General features: G+C 35.3%; 1 protein-coding gene across 1 annotated transcript; it reads left to right on the top strand.

Moving 5' to 3' along the window:
• Positions 1-3661: 3661 nt before the first annotated feature.
• Positions 3662-11680, top strand: LOC124633219 (putative leucine-rich repeat-containing protein DDB_G0290503). The gene is made up of 6 exons (XM_047168391.1): positions 3662-3862; positions 4202-4353; positions 4979-5024; positions 5243-5320; positions 9885-9988; positions 10562-11680. Exons 1-6 carry the CDS (start codon positions 3662-3664, stop codon positions 11343-11345), a joined length of 1365 nt encoding a protein of 454 aa, XP_047024347.1. The 3' UTR covers positions 11346-11680.
• Positions 11681-21577: the final 9897 nt, after the last annotated feature.

Genomic DNA, 21577 nt, shown 5'->3' with positions numbered 1-21577 from the left:
GAGACCTGTATATAGCAATGAGCGATAGTTCATCTCTGATATTGACAATCAAACAGTTCGAGTCTTTAAAGGATGGTTCCACCACAGAGGCTTGCAGAGTTGTTTTGGTATATACGACTATTCTGTTTTGGTATATACGACTATTCCGCATGAAGAGAGAGATGTATGAGCAAAAGTCTTTACAAAAAGAAAAACATATTTATATAAGAATAAAATGACATAAATATAATTTTGTGTTCCTCTAATGAATCCTATCCACTTAAATCAGTTGTGGACGGCCTACGTCTAGCAGTGATACATCAAAAGAGACAACTACCCTACAATTTTTAAGACTGAATATATGTGTATGTATGTGGGTACAGGTAGTACAGATACCTACAAACGGCCCTTTTATGACTTGCCTTGAACATGGTTTCGTGCTCCTCTTCATTCATAATGTGACGCGATAACGTCTGATTTCACCACTATTCATTAAAACCACGTTTAAAATTAACAAGCATTTAAATAATTTTGAACTACGGCGAAAGTAAGTATATACATTGTATGTAAGTAAAGTACATACCTACTTAAGTTTAATCATATTTATTAGGCAGGTTGTTTCCTGATATTTATTTGCTGACTAACCTAACTCATTGTAATTTTGTGATTTCAACAATACCGCTCAGTTTTCATATTTTTTTACCTGCAATAGTATAATCCAATATTAACAAGTTAAAAGAAAAAACGACAACCGATAGCTTAGAAAACTAAATTATTACAAAAAAATATTATGAACTTTAACACACACATTTCTTAATCCTCCGTTACCCAAACGGCTGATTACCCAACCGTTGGCCGATCACAGTACCACCAACCCCACCGTGTTGGTGACTACTTATTGGTTGTCGAATGTCGCCCACGTGTTTCTCAATCAATATTAATGAGCCCACCACTATCTGTGTTCCTAGTGAGTCAACACTACGAACACGACGCGGGAAGGTGAGCCACTAAGCCATTAGCCACTTAGTGTTCGGTGATTAGTGAGTGATTGTGATACTAGTGATTAAATTTTTTCCAGTTGAAGTGGTGACTGGTAACCGTTTTTTTTTCTTTTTTTTGTGATTGAAAAGGTTTAGTTTTAAATAAGAGTGTTTCTAATTTTTCGGAGTAAAAGTATAGTAGGTATTTTTTGTTGAATAAAAATAAAGGAACATTAAATAAAATTTTATAAATATTTGCTAAAGGCTTTTATAACTTATCGATAATAGAGGTCATGTTATTTATCAACTTTTACATAAAGATACTTGCATTTTATATATTGATAAAGACTTAAACTCAAAATAACTATTTTAAACTAAAACGTAAATCGTGTCAGAGTGCAACTTACTTAATGCCTTAAATAAATAATTAGGATTATATATAACAACTTTTAGAAAACTAAAGTTTTTACTTTGGCTATTTATTTAATAGATTAATGGACAGATTAACGCAAGATGAAGTTCACTGTACCCGAGGTTAAACTTTGATTTTCAATATCGATCAATTTAACAGTTATGATCAAATGTCGTAATTTTTTATCGAGAACTAATATAATAGAGGGAACATTTTTTGTTTGTTTGTACCCCTCCGAAGGCTCCGAAAGGCTCCGAAACCACTGAACCAATTTCATAAACTCTTTCAAAGATGGAAAGCTACGCTCTTCCCAAGTGATATAGTGACTATATTTTATCCCGATACGGGCAGTTGTTCCCACTGTACGCGAGTGCAACCGCGGGGAAAACGGCTAGTTTCTTATAGATATTAATTTTACTTCTTATAGTTATGCTTTAAGAACTTATAGAGGTTCAATACTAAATTGATTATAGTTTCAAACAATGGATCCAATAGATTTAAAACTGATTGTTATTAATGAAGGTAATTATTTTCGTCTGTAAATAGATGTGTGTAATTGTTCGATAGACAGTGATGTAGAGATATTATCGATCATTCGCAAGTACTTGGTGACTGTGTAGAGCATTTTAAAGCATTTTGTGTAGGAGTAAGATCACAGTGCAAACTTTTAGTCGGCCGACAGTTTGTTCGGGCTCATAATTCAGTATTAAGATGAATGGTAATACAAACATTACACAGATCAGGTATTTAATCGGTGTCACGGCTGAACATTTTAATTGATATCAAGATATCTTTAAAACAGTTGGCCGAAAAAAAAACTAAAAATTTGAAGTAGAAACAAAATATTACATAAACTATAGATTTATTATTATTCAATGGCACAACAATAATAGCTGTAGTCTGTTTAAATTCACCGCATTATCTGGCTCCGAGATTAAATTCTTTAATTTGTCATCATTTTCTTCCTTTTGAAGTTGGGCAAGTTTCCAGGGTATATCAAAAAGTGCATTGGCACTAATAAGACGCCACATTTGGCTAATTATAACCTCTTTTATAATTATCTAGGCATTATATTGACGTTTGTCATTATTTCTGAATGAGCTAGAAGAGTGATGTATTGATATCTTCCTACACAATTTATTTGTGGGTTGTTATGTGATTTTTCTTTGTCATGTTATATTGAACCTGTTGTTTCACGCGGTTTCACCCGCGTCCTGTGGGAACTACTGCCCGTGCCGGGATAAAATATTTCTCTATGGTATTCGGGAGGAGTGTCGCTTTCCAACAGTGAAAGAATTTTTCTAATCGGTTCAGCAGTTTCGGAGCCTTCCAAACAAAAAATAAACATCATTCTCTTTATTATACTAGTTTAGATAGCGACTGTAGGTTTGCTCTTGCCACAACATATTTTTTAGGAGAATCAAAGGAAAAGTCAGTTCTTATAAATAAAGTAGCTTAAAATGTATGCAAGCTCGTAGCACAGTCCGGCTACGCCGTAGTCGGCGTAGCACAGCTTTTTCAACAAATAATATAAGAATTTTATAAAAAACGTTATCAAAGTAAAAGGTTATTATCAATCGGTTTGTAGTAATCAGATCGAACAATAAATCGGTAAACAAGCAATCAATGTATAAATACGTAGAATAATACTTTCACCTCAGATTTTTTATATTTGCTGCAGTCACAAAAAAATAGTAATTAGAATATTACGTGATTCAGTTATTTTAACAACTTCGGTTTCACATGTAGCAGTGTTCAAATGGACTTTTTTCGTTAGTTTTCAAAAGCTAGGGTTTGCTGTAGCAATTCATATTTTTTCGTGAGTTATTTTTGCGTCCAATTTAGTGCACGCTGGAGACTCGCGACGGTTTGTTTTAGATTTTTCTGGAAGCCACTGTAGATTTATGTTGACATACATTTACAGTTTATATACCTTCATATTTATAAAAATATACCATACTTCATGTTGGTATGCGTCTATGGATGGATACGTTCATCGATATTTGTTTCTTTTTAACGCAAAACTACCAAATTGATTTTGATAAAACTTGACTGTCATGTAACTTATATGTATCTGAATAACATATTTATATGCTTTTCATTTCTATCTATGCGGGTGAACTACTCCGCAAACAGAGATAAAAATATATAGCTTATAGCTGATAGCCTTCCTTGACAAATAACCTATCTAAAACTGAGTTAAAGACAAACAAATCAAATGCAGCTTTATAATATTAGTTAAGATTTTCTCGCCATGATATTAAAGTATTTCCTTTTTTCCCACAGTGTAATGCCACCAGACATGGCGATCTCGATGAGGCACACGAAACTGAAGGCTGAGGAGGCGGCCCTCCTCGCCGGGGAGATCAACAAGCCCTCCTGGGAGTCCAGGAACGAGGGCATCCACGAGAGAGTCAGCTTTGAAGACACCATATGGGGCTTTGATCTAGCTGGTGGTTCCTTCTACAATACTCCTTTGAGAGTTACTTTTGTAAGTCACTGAAATTTTATTCTGTTTGAATGACTGCAATCTAGGATAGAATGGCTGGGGCTGCAGGATTTTTTGAAAGGGTTTCCGCTTTTCTCTGGTACATAAAGGGCTTCAGAAGGAACATGTGGGTTAAAGTCAGTAAAAGTTTTTCAGTCCCACAGCGGCAAAAAACACATGGTTATCTCAAAAATTGTATCTGTAGAAATATAGTGAAATAAATTTACTTTGTGACATTAAAAAGAAGCCCGGGAAAACTTTTCTATAGTTAGATTTTCTGTCTTAGTTTTGCAAATACCACTCCTTGGTATTTCCTATTTATATCGTTGCTACACCTTCCAGGTGAAACCGGACAGCCGCGCAGAGAAGGCAGGCATCAGGCCCGGAGACAAACTCCTCAGGATTAATGACTTGGACACCTCGAAGCTCACCATTCAGGAGGCACACGACATCATCGTGCAGTCAGGGATACATCTTAAGCTATCTGTTACCTCGTAAGTAGAGCAATTATCTGTTTTTAATAACGTATTTAACTGTTGGTTTGCTTGCTAATGATATTAGTTTAATTTTATATTACATATATTTGGATGGCAGAAAGATCATGAGTTCCATAATCATTATCAAGAGTTGAGATTTTTTCATGGAAAAAAGATCTTATGGTTCTTATACATAAGTCAGTTTCTGTAAAAGAAAATACAAGTGATGGACGGATATATGATGGTTAACATGTTTAGTTCAAATTGTACATCCCTCGAAAAAAACCGGCTAAGTGCGAGTAGGACTCGCGCACGTAGGGTTCCGTACCATCCAAACTAATATTCTATATATATATATTTAGGGATATCGAGCAAAAATGAGCAAAAAAATCACATTTGTTGTATGGGAACCCCTCGAAATATTTATTTTATTCCAGTTTTCAGTATTTGTTGTTATAGCGGCAACAGAAATACATCATCTGTGAAAATTTCAACTCTCTAACTATCACGGTTCATGAGATACAGCCTGGTGACAGACGGACGGACGGACGGACGGACAGAGGAGTGAAAACAATAGGGTTTCGTTTTACCCTTTGGGTACGGAACCCTAAAAAAAGTATATAAAGCATGTTTCTGCTTTCAGACCAGAAGACGAGGAAGATGCCTACTATTGCTATGAGGATCCTATTGTAAGTACTACTTAAACAAAAACTGTACATAAAATACATGAAGTATTCGATGAGATTAAAGCATTTTGAGAAAATTTATTGTAACCATGAGTACAACCACATGTTTAAGGACCGGCGGTCACTTGTTACCAGCCAACTTATACAAGTTCATTTTGATCACAAATAACAAAAATGTTATATAAAGATTACATTATAATTATAAAGGGTTTTCCTTACAGGTTGATGGCTACGACAGTGAGGAGGAAAGGCGACTGGAAGAAGAAAAGGCCAAAAAGAGGAGGGTGTGTGCTAGAGTGGTAAGTAATATTATAGTTCGGCCATTCAGAGAATGCGTTCCTGACACGTCGCGATTGAACTGACGACGTAACTTTGCAATGGCGTTGCAGTTACGATAAAAATATTTTTTTTTGGTTTAAGAATAACTTTATTTCTCATAAAGAATTTTACATAATTCACTTACTGAGAAACAATATTTAAAACTAACATAAATGATTCGAACGCACAAAGGTAGGTACTTCTATAAAAATAACACAAACAATCAAAATAAATACAAAAATGTGGGTAGAACCAAATCATAACATAGATGCATAAAGTAGGTTTGTACTGGATGTGGCATTGATGGCATACTAGTATCAAGTTATTTTTCTCTTATATTTTTATAGTATTGTTTTATTAAGTCTATTTAGTTTACTTAATATTTTATGTATTTATATCTATATATATATATATATATATATTTTTTGTTTGAGTTTCTTGATTGGTTTAATTAAGTAATTACAAATAATATTTAGTGATATAATAAATTATCTATATATGTAGTAATAAGTAAGTATCTATATATGTGTGTTTCATTTTTTATCTAGTTTATGTAAATTATTTGTATGAATTAACTATGTGACTTTTTAGTAGTTTTTTAAATCGGACATATTTTTTTTCTTTTTTTATTTCTGATGGTAATTTATTATAAATTGTAACACCCTCAAACTCCAAGTTTCTCTTTCCATAGTTTGTTCTAGGAGGACGGGTAACTAAGTAACTAGCACGTCTTAGGTTGATCTTTCGGGTTTGTTGTTTAGTTACAAATTTTATGTTAGAGTGGATTTCCTTATTTAATATTTTACGTATTAGAATACACGTGTAGTATATGTACGTTTGTTTAATATTCATTATTTTTGTTTCTTCATATACCTTTTCAGTAGATGTCCGAAATTTATAGTTGAATAAAATTTTAATCAATTTATTTTGACCTCGCTGAATTTGATCCAAATTAGTTTTCGTTGCAGTACCCCAAATTTCGACGAGATAATCGATATGAGGCTTCACCAGAGAGTTATAGATAAGATATCGTACTTTTTGAGGAAGACAATTTGTTATATTGCGAAGTACCCCTGTTAGTGTTCTTAGTTTCAGTTGAATTTTTTCTAGATGTGGCTTCCAGGTTAGGTTACTATCTAAGATTAGTCCAAGATATTTTTCTTTAGGTTTTTGTTCAAGTAGTTGGTCGTTAATTTTAAGTTCGAAATTATTATTTATCTTTTTATTTTTTGCTGCAAAGATAACATAATTCGTTTTTGAAATATTTATGGTTAAAAGATTTGACTGAAACCACTCATTTAATAGATTAAGATCATTTTGAGCGTCGGCTATCATAGCTTCGACTGAGCATCCAAAGTAAAAGAGACTCGTATCGTCTGCATATAGGGAGATATCTCCTTTGAGACCCAATCCACTAATACTGTTAATATAAATAAGGAACATTAGGGGACCGAGTATTGATCCCTGGGGGACACCAAAATTTTTGCTGGTTGTTTACCGTTTTAACAATTGAGGAGCATTAAAACAACATTATTATATCAATAATCAATGAATGTTATAATTTTGTGCCAAACTGAGTGTCAAATAACTTGGTAAACAATATTTTTCTAAATCTATACTGCGCTATTACAAGGTTATGTCAGCGGTTTATATTTTGTAGTGCTGTGCTAAAAATAACAGGCAAGTATCGTAATCTGTTCTTATACAGTTATAATATAAAATAATACGTTTTGATTTTCTTTTTAAGAATTGGAAAATAATGGACTATAAGACTTAATTATAACTTTTATGAAATATAAAAATAAAACTATGACCAAACCGCATTTTTATACTTAGATTAAAAATGGTAACCCCAAATGGCGTTATGGGCCGCCATTTTGTGACGCTAAAACAGTCGTCCGTTGTCGTTTCGTGCGCATAGACCACGTTTTTCAAGTGTTTTCGATCTGTTTTTATTTGATTACCCGGCTTTTGTTAGACCGAGATATCAGGATTGATTCTGTTATTGATAATAATATAATTATACATGTAGGCGAAGATGATGATGAAGACACCACCTCCTCAAGCAAATCGGAGTCTGATTAATATTCTGTTCGCACATTCAATTCAATGTACTTGTAACAAAGAATAAATAAAACAATTTTATTATATGAATATTACCTTTTTTTGGTTTCCACTTAAATAACTAAAATATAAAACAAATGATTCCGCCAATTTAAAACGAAAATAATCTTAAAATAATGCGGCGGTTCATTTTGAAGGAACGGTAACGAACTCAGTGTTATGTTGTGCCCATCACTAGTCGTGACTAACTGATAGGTGTCAGGAACGCATTCTCTGAACGGCCGAAGTATAATTATATTGTGGAGGTATGAGAGCAGAGAGTAAAGCTTATCATACCTCGCACTAAAGGGAGGATCCTCCGACCGGACAGGTGTTTTTGCCCGGCGGGCTACTGCCCGACAGTTGTTGTCGGGGTGATCTACGCGTATTAATGTGCGCGCGAACACTGCATGTGCGATGCAGGATCATTGACATATAACTATAGGGACAGGAAATGTCTATGAAAAAAACGTGATACCTGCAGAAACTAAAATGGCTGCCATTACTAGGGTTGTACCGCTACCGGATTCAACAAATATCGATATTGTATTCTAGTTAGAAGTACGTACGAGTCTTACTGGGTGCATAAAAATAACCGAGTATAAATAATTCCTTCGTCATAGAACTAACTATCACATTAACTTCACTGATACTAATAACTTCAACAACATCAACCAAATGGGAGGAGTCATTTCAGTAGGGTGATACCTTTAAAAAAAAAAAACACAGGCAAAGTAATTATTTGTTATTTCAAATAGCCCTATGAAAGTTCTTTCACGACAGACTAGTTGCAGGGTGCCAAAGATTCGGTCTTATGAAGAAGAATCCGCAAGAAACGCCATAAGTAGATACTCTCTTAAAAAAAAATACAATAATTTAAAATCGTTTTCAAGCTATTCATGAGAAAGTTATATAATGCAAATGGAGCTAATTATGTATTAATCGATTGTACAAAACAATTTTAGTGCTAAGAAAAAAATATTTATACAATTCGAAACCTATATTCGGTAACTAAGTTCTGAAGCAAATATTGCAACTTGCATTCCGATTTGCTCGTCTGTGCGGAAGCACTGCCGTGCCCGTGGTCGCCGTAGAAGCATCATGTGAAGATAAAAAGGCAAAACATATTATTTTCAATAAAATATGTCTTTAAAATCCTGAATTTCATAATACGCCTTTTTAATCAAAATGTTTTTAACTGCATTTTAAAACTTTTTATCTGTAAAATGAAGGATATATATATAAAAACATAAACTATTCCCTAAAAATATACACATATATTCGGAACGCAACTAAAACCGCGAGGAAAAGCTAGTATTTAACTAAAGAACAAAATAAAGATGTTTTATTGAAAATAATACACAACTCTGAGGGCTCAGTGTCTTAGGGACAGTAAGTTCTGATGTTAAAATTTGTAAAAGCAGACTTATTAAGTGGATAATATATCGATACTATTATGACAACTGCACAGCACTATGCCAATATGACATGTTATTGTAAACAACATTTATTTCTAAATATAGGTTTTTATACAGAAATAAACCAAAATATAAGTACTTTCACCATCAATTCATGTTCCCGTAACATATTTTTTATCCAATGTGAATTATTTTATGTAGTTTCTAGCAAAAATAGGTTCCTAACCTGTGTAACGACAATCCAGCTTCATTTTGGTGCTTCCTAGCACCACACTTCACAATACAACACATAGGCATATTCGTTGATTATTTCACTATTGAAATAGTAAAGTCTTAAAAGTAAACACGAGTGATTTTCTATAAAATAGCAAAAATAAGTCACGAAGAGCACCTATTTGACAGCACAACTACCATGACATATGGCCAGATATGGCACGCACCTACAAACCGGAGGAATTCAAAAGTAAAATGTCACCATTTTACGCAATCACAAAAATATTGTTGTCCCTGTTTTCAAATACACTTATCTGCTTAGAAAGAGTGAGACAGAACTATGTTGCATAGTTTGTTTCATATTTATATAACTATAGATACGTCTATAACAACACGGCGTCTCCTTATAATTCTAAGCTCGATGTGCAGGATACTTGTTTGAGAGTTGCGTCGGCGACTGTGTAGATGGCGGTGTTAACAGTTGTAGTGCCGCTAAAATATTAATTTGACTTCAGTAACGTGAAACTTAAAGGCAAGAAGAAGTAAAAATACAAAAAAGGCCTTGGTCTTTGAGCTTATGTAATTCCAAGATTGTGTTTTTGCACATTTGTAAAGCAATAATTTGAAAAAAAAACATAGGACTAATTTATTTCAAAAATGTTTTGTCACCGAGAGAAAGAGTAATGATTTAATTTATGAAAAAAGACCATTTGCCTAATAGTATTAAATTAAGCCAGTGATGAGGATATCAAAAATTATTTGCTTCTTAAAGTTGAAGATCCACCTTCTCATGTTGATCATATTATTGCAGAGCCACTTCTGGAGTTTACAATGGCCTTGGGTCAGCAAGAGGAGGTTTATATACAGAGAGTCGAACTGCTTCATGGTGCCAAGCAAATATGAGGATGCACGCAGGTGAGAACATCAACATGAAACTGGAATTACTCTCATCAGTATGGAATAGGTCTCAGGTCATGTAGAAGATTAAAAAAAACATTCTGCAATATGACTAAGAACATTATGAAGACAATAAATATTTAGATGCAGAATAAATTATATTTCATAACAGATCATTTAAGATTAACGTTCTAAATGAAGCAGCTAATTTAGTACATGCAAAAAATAATAAAGACGTCACACATTCATTCATGATTTGTTTTAGCTGGGACTCCGACACTGACTCTGCTCTAGGAATGTAGGATCATCATCATCAATCTATCAACAACTTGTCACTTCGCGTTTGTAAAGGTGCCAGCATAGTATAACCATTTTAAACCCAGACCTTGTCATATCTGTGCCCTTTTCTTTGATATCTGTTTTGACCCGCTATTATCTGCCCTGATTATTGTTATATTTTTAAATGAACCTTGAACTTTTTTATTAATAGTTTGATAATTTTGTTTAACTGTCCGCACGCAGCCCTCCTTATCTCTGTTTATTTCATCATAACATTTCTGTTTTATTAATATATTTCTTTATAAATTCCAGAGATAAATATCCTCCACTACCAGCACTAAGATACACTGATGAAATTGTTCACTTCAGCAAGGATGAAAATCAAGACAACTCAAAACGCATACCTTCACTATGGGAAGTTAAACAAAAGGCAAGGAAAGAAAGACAGGAACGGTTGGCGAAGATGGAGGCTGCCAGTGACGTCAGCGATGTTTCTGAAGAACCACCCAGAGATATGACTGAACATAAAGAAGTGGTTAAAAGTAATGCGCCTCAGGAAATAAATCCAAAGTCAAGAAGATCAACTTTAAGAGTAGAACGACAAGAAACCATTGAAGAAGAAACGCCAAAAGAGGAAACAGAGGAAAATAATGAGAGGAGTGAAGATATTACCGAGGAAACAAAAGCAGAAATGAACGGAGAAATGCAAGAAGAGGTTAATGAACAATTAAATGGAGAAATGAGTGAGGAAATGCAAGAAGATGAAAATGAAGAAATGAATGAAGTTGAGGAAGCGCCGAATAAGGAAGTTGACGAAAATAACAATGACATTACCAACACTGATATGTTGAGTCCTATTCCCGAAAATATTGAAGAAACTCAAGCAATGGAAAATAATGCAGAAACAGAAAATGCTGTAGATGAAGACAACATTGACCATGTAAATGGAGAAGTCAGTGATGATGCTATATTAAACGAAGTGCTAAGTAAGGTAGACAGTGCACCTAGAAGTGACGATGACAATAACATTTTGGATAGTATACTAAGTGACGAAGGACAGAATTTGGAAAATTCTGAATCAAACAATGAGAGATAAATATACAAAGAAATGTTTATTTTTGTACAAAATGTTTGCTCTCGCCAAGTCTTTCACGGACGGGCTGTGACGTAAGCAGATGGCGCTAGTGTAGTCACCATTACACTTGTGATATTGATCAATGCTCAATTAAATCTATTTAGCATTTATCAAGTAACCAATTAATTTTAAAATTAAATCACATTAGATTAACTCCTAATTACTCACGATTATGTCGAAACTTATCATCTTTAAATAAGTTGTGATTAGTGTCATTACAATCGGTTCAATGACTAATTGGAATTCCGGTCAATAGATCTTCGATTTGAACCTGTGCCAGAACCATTGTTGTAAACACTGCGAATTAGAACTATTAATGAACTGAAGTTAAAAATAGTGCTAACACGGTTCTATTGTACAGTTAATTATAGATTTAAAATATATGGTGGTTTAGATATAAAAGTACAAAGTATATGTTAAGTTTAAGGAATCTCGAATAATAAAATGTAAATTAGTATTGTGTTTTTATTTTAACTTACGTAAATTTCCAAAGTCTGGACACTTCTGAGGGTACAACGATGTCTGCATAATGAAACAATTAGGAAAGGGAGAATGGTACTAGAGAACAAAAAAAAACAAAGCAAAATTCTGACCTGCCTTAATTAGTGCAAACCTCCATATTTTTGCCTCCCGGAAAACTCTTTCGAGCATGTAATGTCGGTGTAATTAAATAAATATTCATCTCTCGTAATGGAATGACTACAATACTAGTAGGTGTACTGCAGGTGCAAAACGCCTGAACGGATCTTGATGAAACTCCACAGTAATTATAGGTTATACGATAGAACAATAAGAGACCCTTACTTCTTCACGCACCTGGATATTTTACTATGTTCTTATCCAGGCACGAAGTTCTTTCAGGATGCGTGTGAAACCGCGGACGCGAGCTTGTATTTACAAAATAAATGAAAGGGAATGAAATGCTGCAAACCAATGCAGTCGCTATCTATCAACGCTCCAATGCTCTCGACATTTCGACTTTTTGAAACATATCGTGTTCATTGACGTTTTCCATGATTTAAAACTGTTTATAACGAAATTATTTTAAATCAGGGATTGTATTTCGTCACTCAGATTAAATATGGAGAGATTAAATTATTTAAAGCTTTCGATAATGTAATTATTAATGCTATATCAGTTAATTTATGGCAGTGGAAAATTAATTGCAAAAATCACGTTTGGTTTTAACCACTTACTTCATTTGTTTCGTCGTCAGAGCCTAAGAAACATGTCCATTGCTGGACAAAGGTCTTCCCCGAGCAGGGAGGATTTACCCAGCAAGGCATTGAGAATCCCAGTTGTTAATCTGTGGTGATAGTATTAGCACTTTCAGCAGGGTGTTCCATGGGCATGTTAAGATGACAATTGGGGCAAGACGATCTTGGGTTACCTCCTTACACCAGTTTATTGCGATTCTTTACTTACTATTATTACATTTAAACCAAAAGTATACAATTAGTTCCCAAAGCAACAATATCTAGAAATACAAGCTGTTGATTTGCATCCGTGCCATATTCAAGGACGTAATTATGCTAATGATTCTCGACCCAAATCAACAAAAAATTTGGTACGTATTTTTTTTTTTGGAATTCCGTCAATGTCATCTAGCCGTATTTAAACTTGGCGCGTGTGTTACTGGCCTTAAAACCGTGCTGCGCCCTCACACGAACGCAAACTCAAAGCTTACGCAACGATTATTCATTAATTTCATTCATAAAATTGGATTACTTCTGAAATACTACGACATTACAATGACAAAAATAGCAGTGCATATTATTAGCTATTTCCCGTCTATTGTAATTTCAATCGATTATTTACGTATTTTATGTCCTCCTCCTGAAGTATGGCACAAATGCAAAACAACAGATTGTATACTATTTATTTTACGAATGATATATAATTTTAGATGTTAATCCTCCTTGCGCCCAACCTGCACCGAGCAGGCTGGCAAGAAGAAGAAATTACGACGTCGACTGCGATGACGGACCTTCAGAATTGAATTGATTTCCAAATTATCTTCAATGTTGTATTTTTAGTAACTTCGTTTTGATATCGTTAAATCATTTATAAAAGTAATGTTTGTAAGCAATAAAACTTGCACGGTTGTATGTTATGAATTATGTGTTTTTAATGTTTGTCTACCCCTTCTGATCTGTCTTTTAAGAATAATATCTTCTCTAAGACTATGTATAGTTATCCAGGACCGGTCCACTTCCAAGAATTAATTCCAATCTAATTTATTTCTTCCTTCACCAAAGCTATCAATTTGATTGATTTTCAGACATTATCGATATAATTATTAACCGAGAAACCATTTTATTTGAAATAGGAAATTGAGGGTCGTCGTTTTTGGACGAAATTTTGTTCAGAGCAAAGGTCAGATGATATTAAGTTCGAAAATACTGTTTTATTTAATTTTCTGTCATTTCATTCGTATCCGTAGTGTTGCAAACATGTAACAATTGATTTTATTATGTATCGAAAATACTATGTAACGAATCGTCCTATGTAAGTAAAAAAAATTGTTATTCCTCATATTATATTCCATATAGTCGAGAATATACAGGGTTACTTGTAAGTAGAGCGCATCCTTTCATGAGGTGATAGTATAGGTCAATACGGACAAAGAACAATGTCAGACGTCCATAGTAACTTAGGCTCAATAAAAATATTTCATGTACAGTGAAAATTCTTACAGTTTTTTGTGTAGTTTAATGTCAGAAGCTTTTCTATGTTTTCCACTTTTGCATTGAACTTCTCAAAACCAAATTATTCCAAATTATTCAAACGAAAAACCTGAACTCGATAAACAAAATAATTCCTTATTAAAATGATATTTTTTTTTGGTAAAGTTCTAGATAACATATTGATTTCTGACACTTACGCGAATATTAGACATTTAAATAAAACTACTTTTACGGATTTTATCGCGTTATATTAATATTATTTAATCCCGACGTTTCGGATCCTTTACAGCATCCATGGTCACGGGCAGACTAAGGTGTTGGTCGTCTTGATATATTAGTTACAAACAGCTACCCTACATTTTGTTGATTATTATTGACAATCCGATTCACGCAAAACGAGCTCACTGTATCCATAGGTCGAGCATTTGTAGGCTTGGATTTTGATTTAATAGTTTCTATGATGGGATTCCAAGCAAGTGGATGGTGTAGCAATGGGCTCCCCAGTATCTCCCATTGTTGCTGATATCTTCATGGAGGATTTTGAGGAGCGAGCCCTGCAATCTGCACCCGTAACACCCAAATTCTACAAGCGGTACGTAGATGATACTTTCACAATACTACCATCTGACAAAGTCACAGCATTTTTAAATCATCTTAACTCCATAAACCCCAAAATTCAATTCACTATGGAGTCAGAGGCAAACAACTCCTTAGCTTTCTTAGATGTTTTGGTTATCCGTAACCCTAATAACACCTTGAGTCACACTGTGTATCGGAAGAAAACCCATACAGACAAATACCTTCATGGTGAGTCCCACCACCACCCAACACAGTTATCTACCGTTGGTAAATCATTGTTTCAGAGAGCACGTGGGATCTGCGATGAACAACACCTGGGTGCTGAGCTTCAACATGTCAAGCAAGTACTGCACGACAACAAGCTCCGAGTACCGCGCCCTCGTCGCAGAACCCGCGTGAAACCAGCCACAGTTGAGCGTCTACCTGCTGTTCTTCCATACATAAGAGGAGTCACAGACAAGATTGGCTACATCTTGAAGCGAGCTTCAATCAAAACCTACTTCAAGCCGCTGAAGAAGATCAGTCAATTCTTACCACCTGTCAAGTGTCACATACCTCTACAAGATGCGGGTGTATACAAGCTTGAATGTGATTGTGGTCTCTCTTACATAGGCCAAACTAAAAGAAGCATAGGGACCCGCGTAAAAGAACACATCGCCGATGTCAAACACCGCCGTTCCAGACAGTCAGCAGTTTGTGAACACACACTAGACAAGGCCCAGCATTACATCAGATTTGATAAACCACAAGTCCTTGCAAGAGAAAACCGATTCCTACCTAGGATGATTCGCGAGGCTATTGAAATTAAAAAATATCCAAATTTCAATAGAGAAGATGGCTGGTGCATACCACCTGCTTGGAATCCCATCATAGAAACTATTAAATCAAAATCCAAGCCTACAACTGCTCGACCTATGGATACAGTGAGCTCGTTTTGCGTGAATCGGATTGTCAATAATAATCAACAAAATGTAGGGTAGCTGTTTGTAACTAATATATCAAGACGACCAACACCTTAGTCTGCCCGTGACCATGGATGCTGTAAAGGATCCGAAACGTCGGGATTAAATAATATTAATATAACGCGATAAAATCCGTAAAAGTAGTTTTATTCTAGATAACAATTAAATATTTTATAAGAAGTTAGTATTTTATATTTAAATTGTTGTAGTAAAGAACTTTGTGTCCGTGAGAATTTAGTTTTAAAAGTTGATTGGGTGGGCCGAAACCTGACATTGTTTTTTGACCATGGGATACACTGGGCAAAAGTTAACCCGTTTCAAGATAATCGAATTTCAAGATCTTTTCTTAACAAGTCGTCTAGGTACATTTATAAATTTTTATTATTAGTTAAAAGTCTAGTTTTTGCGGATTTTTGTGTGTTTTGTGCCTTTTTGGATAGCTAGATAAATGTAGATGTTTTTTAAGTATTCTGCACAAAAAAATGAAGAGTACTATTTTTGAGGAAATTGCTACTAAAAAAGTAATTGATGTTCGCTATAATTTCCTTTGTGATTTGTACAGTTTTATGGTTTGTTATTATGAAGTGGTTCATCTTCTATCCAAAAACACACAAAAACGAGACTTTTGACTATTAATAAAAAATTTAACGTGTACCTAGACGACTTTTTAAGAAAAGATCTTGAAATTCGATTATCTTGAAACGGGTTAACTTTTGCCCAGTGTTTACCATGGTCAAATTTGTCCGTACTGACCTATACTATCACCTCATGAAAGGATGCGCTCTACTTACCAGTAACCCTGTATATGAGATAAAGCCGTGATATCCACCTCGCACATACATATGATTAACATTGCTAATGTCACCTTTTGTTAAATACATACTTCAAGTCAATTAATTGACTTAGAGTATCAGCACACAACAAACTTTTAGTCGGCCGATGGCTTGTTGTTGTTGTTCAGTATGAACTCGAATGGTAGTATGCATATACCAACGATCAGGTATTTGTCCGGTATCAGACCGACTAACCGACTAATAGCTTTGATTGCATTCACGATTTTCTTAAACAGAATATTTTCCAAACCAACTGTCGGCCGACAGTTATTCTGCAGTGTGCTCTTAACTTACCTAATATAGTCACCAGAAAGCAGAAAGTAATAAACGTTACAATTTATTTCATTCATATTGCGTCTCCTACAAAATTAATATGGCGAGCCTTAATATACAGCACGCTGTATTTATATACAGGGTGATGTAAAACTCGACTACCTTTTGATGTCTCGTCTGATGCTATTTATGTTTTTATATTTATCCATGTATTTTTTATCCATGTATTTTTTTTAAAGAAAATAATTAAATATAAAATGGAGATGGGCTTTGCCTATGTGAGGCAATGGCCGGTGAAGACAACAGTCCGTAGCCAAATCTTGAGAGGTTCGAACGTTGTTATCGAATGTGGCTGCCTTGACAAAATTTTCTCACTGTTTCACCGTCATTGCGAAATATCGAAAAGAATATTATATAGGCACTGGGAACAAGCCTCTACCTACAATGTCTCTCCTGACAATCACGTCCATCCATGGACGTGTCATTATCGAATTTGCCAAATTATACAGGTGATCCACAGCAAATGACAATATTTTCTTTCGCGATCCAGTTGATACGTATATTACATAGATACGAGGTATGTTTTTTAACTTACTCAAAAGATACCAGATAAAAATCTCCAAAAGAAGTTTGTAACGAAAGGAATTTTCGTCACCACCATCAATGTTGATTACTTCGTTGACCCCGATACCAAAATTGGTCTCAATCTGTCACAGGCCAAACTAATGGCTGCAGTTAAACGAGACTTAACCAAACTTATATAATAGTTAACTATACTTACAGGTAGTTAGTGTCTGAGTTCAAGTTGCTGAACTAGATAACCTGGAGTGAGATATTTGTGGGAAAACTCCAGTCTTCGCGGGAATTTGTTGGTGACTCACGTTTTGGAGCTAAAATTTTAGTTAGTTACATATCAAGAATTTAGTTCGTATCTGTCAGGGTCTTGCGTGCCAAATCAAGTAAAAAACATAACTACAATTATAGAGGCGTGCCTTTATGACAAATAGTTAACATGAAACGGAAAAAGATTATGAAGAAGAGACTTAATTGTCTTTGATTCGAAAATTTTCATAAAAAATTAGCGCTCAGATATCTTAATAAAATAGGCTCTCTTCGGGATATGGGAAATAGTTCTCATGTGATCTGATTGAATGCACGAGTACGTGGTTATCTATACGTATAATAAATCTGTAGAAAAGTAATTTTTGTACATTGAAGAAATTGGCAAAAAAAAAATAGCCAGCATGTTAAAGTATAACTAACAGAACCCATTTCCATCATTTTTGTCATTTTTGTCTGTTTATCTGTTTGTTTGTTCGGGATTCACGTAAAATCTACGAATTCAATGCAGACAATGCTTACATACAAAAATTCTACGTAACTTGGGGTATTACTTAGTTTTTGTTTCATCGAAATCGATTCACTCTATCAAAAGATATGATTAATTTTGTGAATTCAAGATGTAAAATATTACGACACGCAATCTGTTTGTCAAAACTGTACATTTGAATGTTGTACTTATATTAGTTGATCGGCCTATTATTAACCTTTACACAGAAAATCACACCTTCATAAGTATATTCGGAAGAAAAAAAAAAAGAAAATTGTGTTTAGCCAAGGTTAAAGTAGCTCCATCTGTGGTAATCCGTGTTAAATAAAATACATAAAATTTGTCAAAGGAGCGAGGTGGTAAATGACAATAAATTACCATACATTCTTTATAGAGGATTATTATTTCAACAGATGGAGTTGTGTATTTTCCGTAATTCACCATATTTTAACACGTAGTGTAATTTTTCGATAGACATTTCAATAGTGTTTGTCAGTTTGCCGAGCCACATCAAAATCCAATTATAATTATTACCTTGATGAAAGGAAAATAATCGTTCTCAGCCAAATTTAAAACGGTGCCATCTAAATTATTTTTTGAATATTATGTCAAAAATGATGACTTTAGTATAACAATTAATTATCATTTAAAGTTACAGATGGAGTTTATATCAGGATTTTTTCATAAACATAGTTTAGCTTATCTTCCACTAATGTGGTGGCCTTAAAACAAATTACTTTGAGTGAGTAGTATTAAGTAGACCTCCATTATTTTTTCTGATGCAAAATATGTTAACTTAATCCTAGAAGAAAGGAGTATCTGTCTCTCGCAAGCGCTGCTAAGCGTGTAGCTTTAAGAACAAGCCCAGATACAAAGTGCAGATAAGAAATGGGAGCTTTCTCGATTTAATACCATACACACGTAAAATGCTTTATGCGTCTGAAAACGTACAAATTGCGCGTCGCATACCAGAGACATGCTTACTTTCAACTTCTGATCGCAAATACACTGGTCACGATTACGAACAGTCTCAGTAAGACCCGAGCCAAGTCTAAAAAAACACCTTTTATATAAAACTACGTTTGATGTCATTCAATCACAAAGACAGAATTGTTCTCTGTTGCAAATCCTATCCACCTGTATCCTATCCTAATCCAGCATGCATTGCAGGTGTGCATTGCACAAAAACCAATGGTATCCTATTCGAGAAGTCAAAAGAGTCGACCTGCCAACGTCAGCTTCTGCGCTAAGCAAGTGTTCTTAATAGTACCATCAGAATTACATTCATCGTTGAATGAGGTGAATAAATTTTCAGAAACCACAATAACAGTAGGAGCCAAAGCATATGATCGCTTCATAGAGCTCTGATTGGCCCCAGGTGACCAAGTCAGGTCTGATTTGTTCGTTCATCAGATCTTTGAAAGCGTTTCGGTGGATACTTACTGTCGTCTTGGGTGACACAAAATATGGTATATAAACGTCCTCCGCAAGAGCGAAATTTTCCCGGTGTGCGGTAGTGACGCACAGTATACAACACTTATGTTCCTTTCGATTTGCTGGCTCCACCAAGAAATGACAAATTGCAAGCGTACATTTTGAAAATCTTGGCAAAACTGCAGGTTTCAAGTACCAAAACATGAAGTGGACTCTCACAGATACGTACATTTTGCCTATTCGTGAACTAATGCAAACATTTCGGTGGAGTCCCGGCTTAGGCCTCCCCCACATTAGGCGTGCGCGATCCTCGGGCGTGTGAGTAGCGCGGGCGTCGCGAGCACGCTGCATGAACGTCGCGTTTTGCTGCCCTGCGGCATTTACCTACAGCGCGCTCGCGGCGCGCACGCGCCGCTCTCCTTGACGTTTAACTGCTAAGGCGTTTAGCGGGCGGCGGGGATAGCAGGCGAAGGGGTAAGAACGCAACTCGAGCGCCGCGTGCTCGCCGCGAGCGCGTCGCTTGCACTCTTCACACATGCCGCAGGGCAGCAAAACGCGACGTTCATGCAGCGTGCTCGCGACGCCCGCGCTACTCACACGCCCGAGGATCGCGCACGCCTAATGTGGGGTCAGCCTTACCATAGTGAGTAAGTGCACAGAAAATCCCCGTCATACAAGTGTTTCTCCCCAGTAGTGAAACTATCCTACCCTATGCGCCTGCTGATGATGATGACTCATTTTATCATCCATCCAGCTATTCCCCAACTATGTTGGTGTTGGCTTCCAGTCACCGAATCTGTTTGAGTACCAATATTTTACTTGGAGCGACTACCTATCTACCTATCTTCAATCCAGTCAACTACACAAGCCGATATCCATGGTAAGACTGACAGACTTTCTGGCTTCTGATTAGTCGCAGCAGCTGCAGAAAATGTACAAATGACAGCTTTGTCAGACTCAAAGCATATAGACATAGATTATCACCGTTTCCTGTGAAAATTACTTACGCACCATACGTAATAATTTTCCAAATTGGCTGACTAGATCCAGAGATATTCACAACGTCACAAACTTTACTTCTTTTGTTTAGATAAATGGTCACATCCACAACACAACCTTGATCAATGAATCTATGCGACTGCTAAGTGCTAATCCTAATTATACTGTCACGTGAAAGAATGCACCTGCGGGATAAGTAGTATTTTGACTATTCTATATTGCCCACGCAGACGAAGTTGCGGGCAACAGCTAGTGGTACATAATTTCAATTGAAAACTTGCAAAATAATAGCGTGCCCAAATTATTTAGCTGCGTGCCACCACGGGCACGAGTGCCATTGGTTCGCCATCCATGGTATATGTATTAGGTAGCTCTCTTTTAAATTTCCAAGAGTAAATAAATCTTTTTATGCTTTCGTTGGTTATTTAACTATGCCGATTTGATGGCGACACGTTTATTTCATTTAACATTTTAGTACCCGTCATATTAACTATAATTTATTTAATTATTTCAATAGTTTATATGAACGTAATTGAATTTCAAAATAATCGAAAACCATAGGTATTTCCATGACATAATGGGATTCAAATTTTTATAGAATTGCTTAAACTGACTGGAGACTGCATATTATTACTGTTTTGATTGGTTATTCCAAACGAGACATCTTATTAAAAAAAAACCCTACAGAAAAGTTATATTTGGCTTCAATGTATAAACATTTCATTGGAATCTTAACCAGAATTATTATTATCAGAATTATTTACCTGTCACCAACACAACATTCTAATCAAAAACACATAACGAATTTCCAAAAATAACCCTCCCTACTCACCTATGACAGTCGTCCAATACAAGGTCACACTTAATTAGCTCTCTGAACAAACGGAATAAGGGTTCAATCGGGCCGGTTGTGACGTCATGAATCTCCCCCGACAAATATTAGACCTACGTGTCGGCTCTGCACAAATTGATCTTTGTATTTGGTCTTTTTTGCGAATATAGGAGTGTTTCGCGCTGTTTGGTTGTCTTGATTCAAATGTGTTTAGTTATTAGTATCTAGGCCGTAGAATGTAGATAATTATCAAGTGTTTTCTAG

The sequence above is a fragment of the Helicoverpa zea genome, chromosome 9 (genome assembly GCF_022581195.2).
Source record: "Helicoverpa zea isolate HzStark_Cry1AcR chromosome 9, ilHelZeax1.1, whole genome shotgun sequence".
Lineage (NCBI taxonomy): Eukaryota > Metazoa > Arthropoda > Insecta > Lepidoptera > Noctuidae > Helicoverpa > Helicoverpa zea.
Note: the sequence above shows the minus strand (reverse complement) of the source record. Positions and strands in the feature narration are given on the sequence as shown.